Source organism: Meleagris gallopavo, unplaced genomic scaffold (assembly GCF_000146605.3).
Source record: "Meleagris gallopavo isolate NT-WF06-2002-E0010 breed Aviagen turkey brand Nicholas breeding stock unplaced genomic scaffold, Turkey_5.1 ChrUn_random_7180001912722, whole genome shotgun sequence".
In the NCBI taxonomy this organism is placed as follows: domain Eukaryota; kingdom Metazoa; phylum Chordata; class Aves; order Galliformes; family Phasianidae; genus Meleagris; species Meleagris gallopavo.
This window is the reverse complement of record NW_011175633.1, coordinates 1-487: the sequence shown is the minus strand read 5'-3', so window position 1 is coordinate 487 and position 487 is coordinate 1. Positions and strand designations below refer to the sequence as shown.

Here is a 487-nt window from a genome sequence, read left to right as displayed (position 1 = left end):
TTTAATACACTTTCTTCTAGATGCCTGTGGTCTCTCTGATGTAGCCCATGTTGAAAGTTTACAGGAGAAGTCACAGTGTGCTTTGGAAGAGTATGTTAGGAGCCAGTATCCCAACCAGCCAACACGATTCGGGAAGCTATTACTACGTCTCCCCTCCCTTCGCACTGTCTCCTCTTCTGTCATAGAGCAATTGTTTTTCGTCCGTTTGGTAGGTAAAACCCCCATAGAAACCCTAATCAGGGATATGTTACTGTCTGGCAGCAGTTTTAACTGGCCTTACATGTCCATTCAATAAAATATTCGAGAGAGAGAGAGAGAGAGAGAGAGAGAAAATAAAAATAAAAATCAAATAACAATTGAGAAGGGAGATGAGAGTGAGAGGAAAGCAAATGACATTTGGGTTCTGGTTGTTTCTTAAATTTCCTTCTGCTAAGAAAGGACGTAAAAGGATGTTACAAAGTTTGCAAAGTGAAGACAGGGAAAAAAA

General features: G+C 40.5%; 1 protein-coding gene across 2 annotated transcripts in view; it reads left to right on the top strand.

Annotated features, from left to right (window-relative positions):
* The window catches only part of NR2F2 (nuclear receptor subfamily 2 group F member 2), a 6,456-nt gene extending 5,969 nt beyond the window's left edge, over positions 1-487 (top strand). For both annotated transcript variants that reach the window (XM_010727563.2, XM_019611362.2), the window contains exon 3: positions 21-487. In XM_010727563.2, coding sequence (XP_010725865.1) covers positions 21-295 — 275 coding nt within the window. In that variant the 3' untranslated portion in view covers positions 296-487. The remainder of the gene's footprint in view (positions 1-20) is intronic.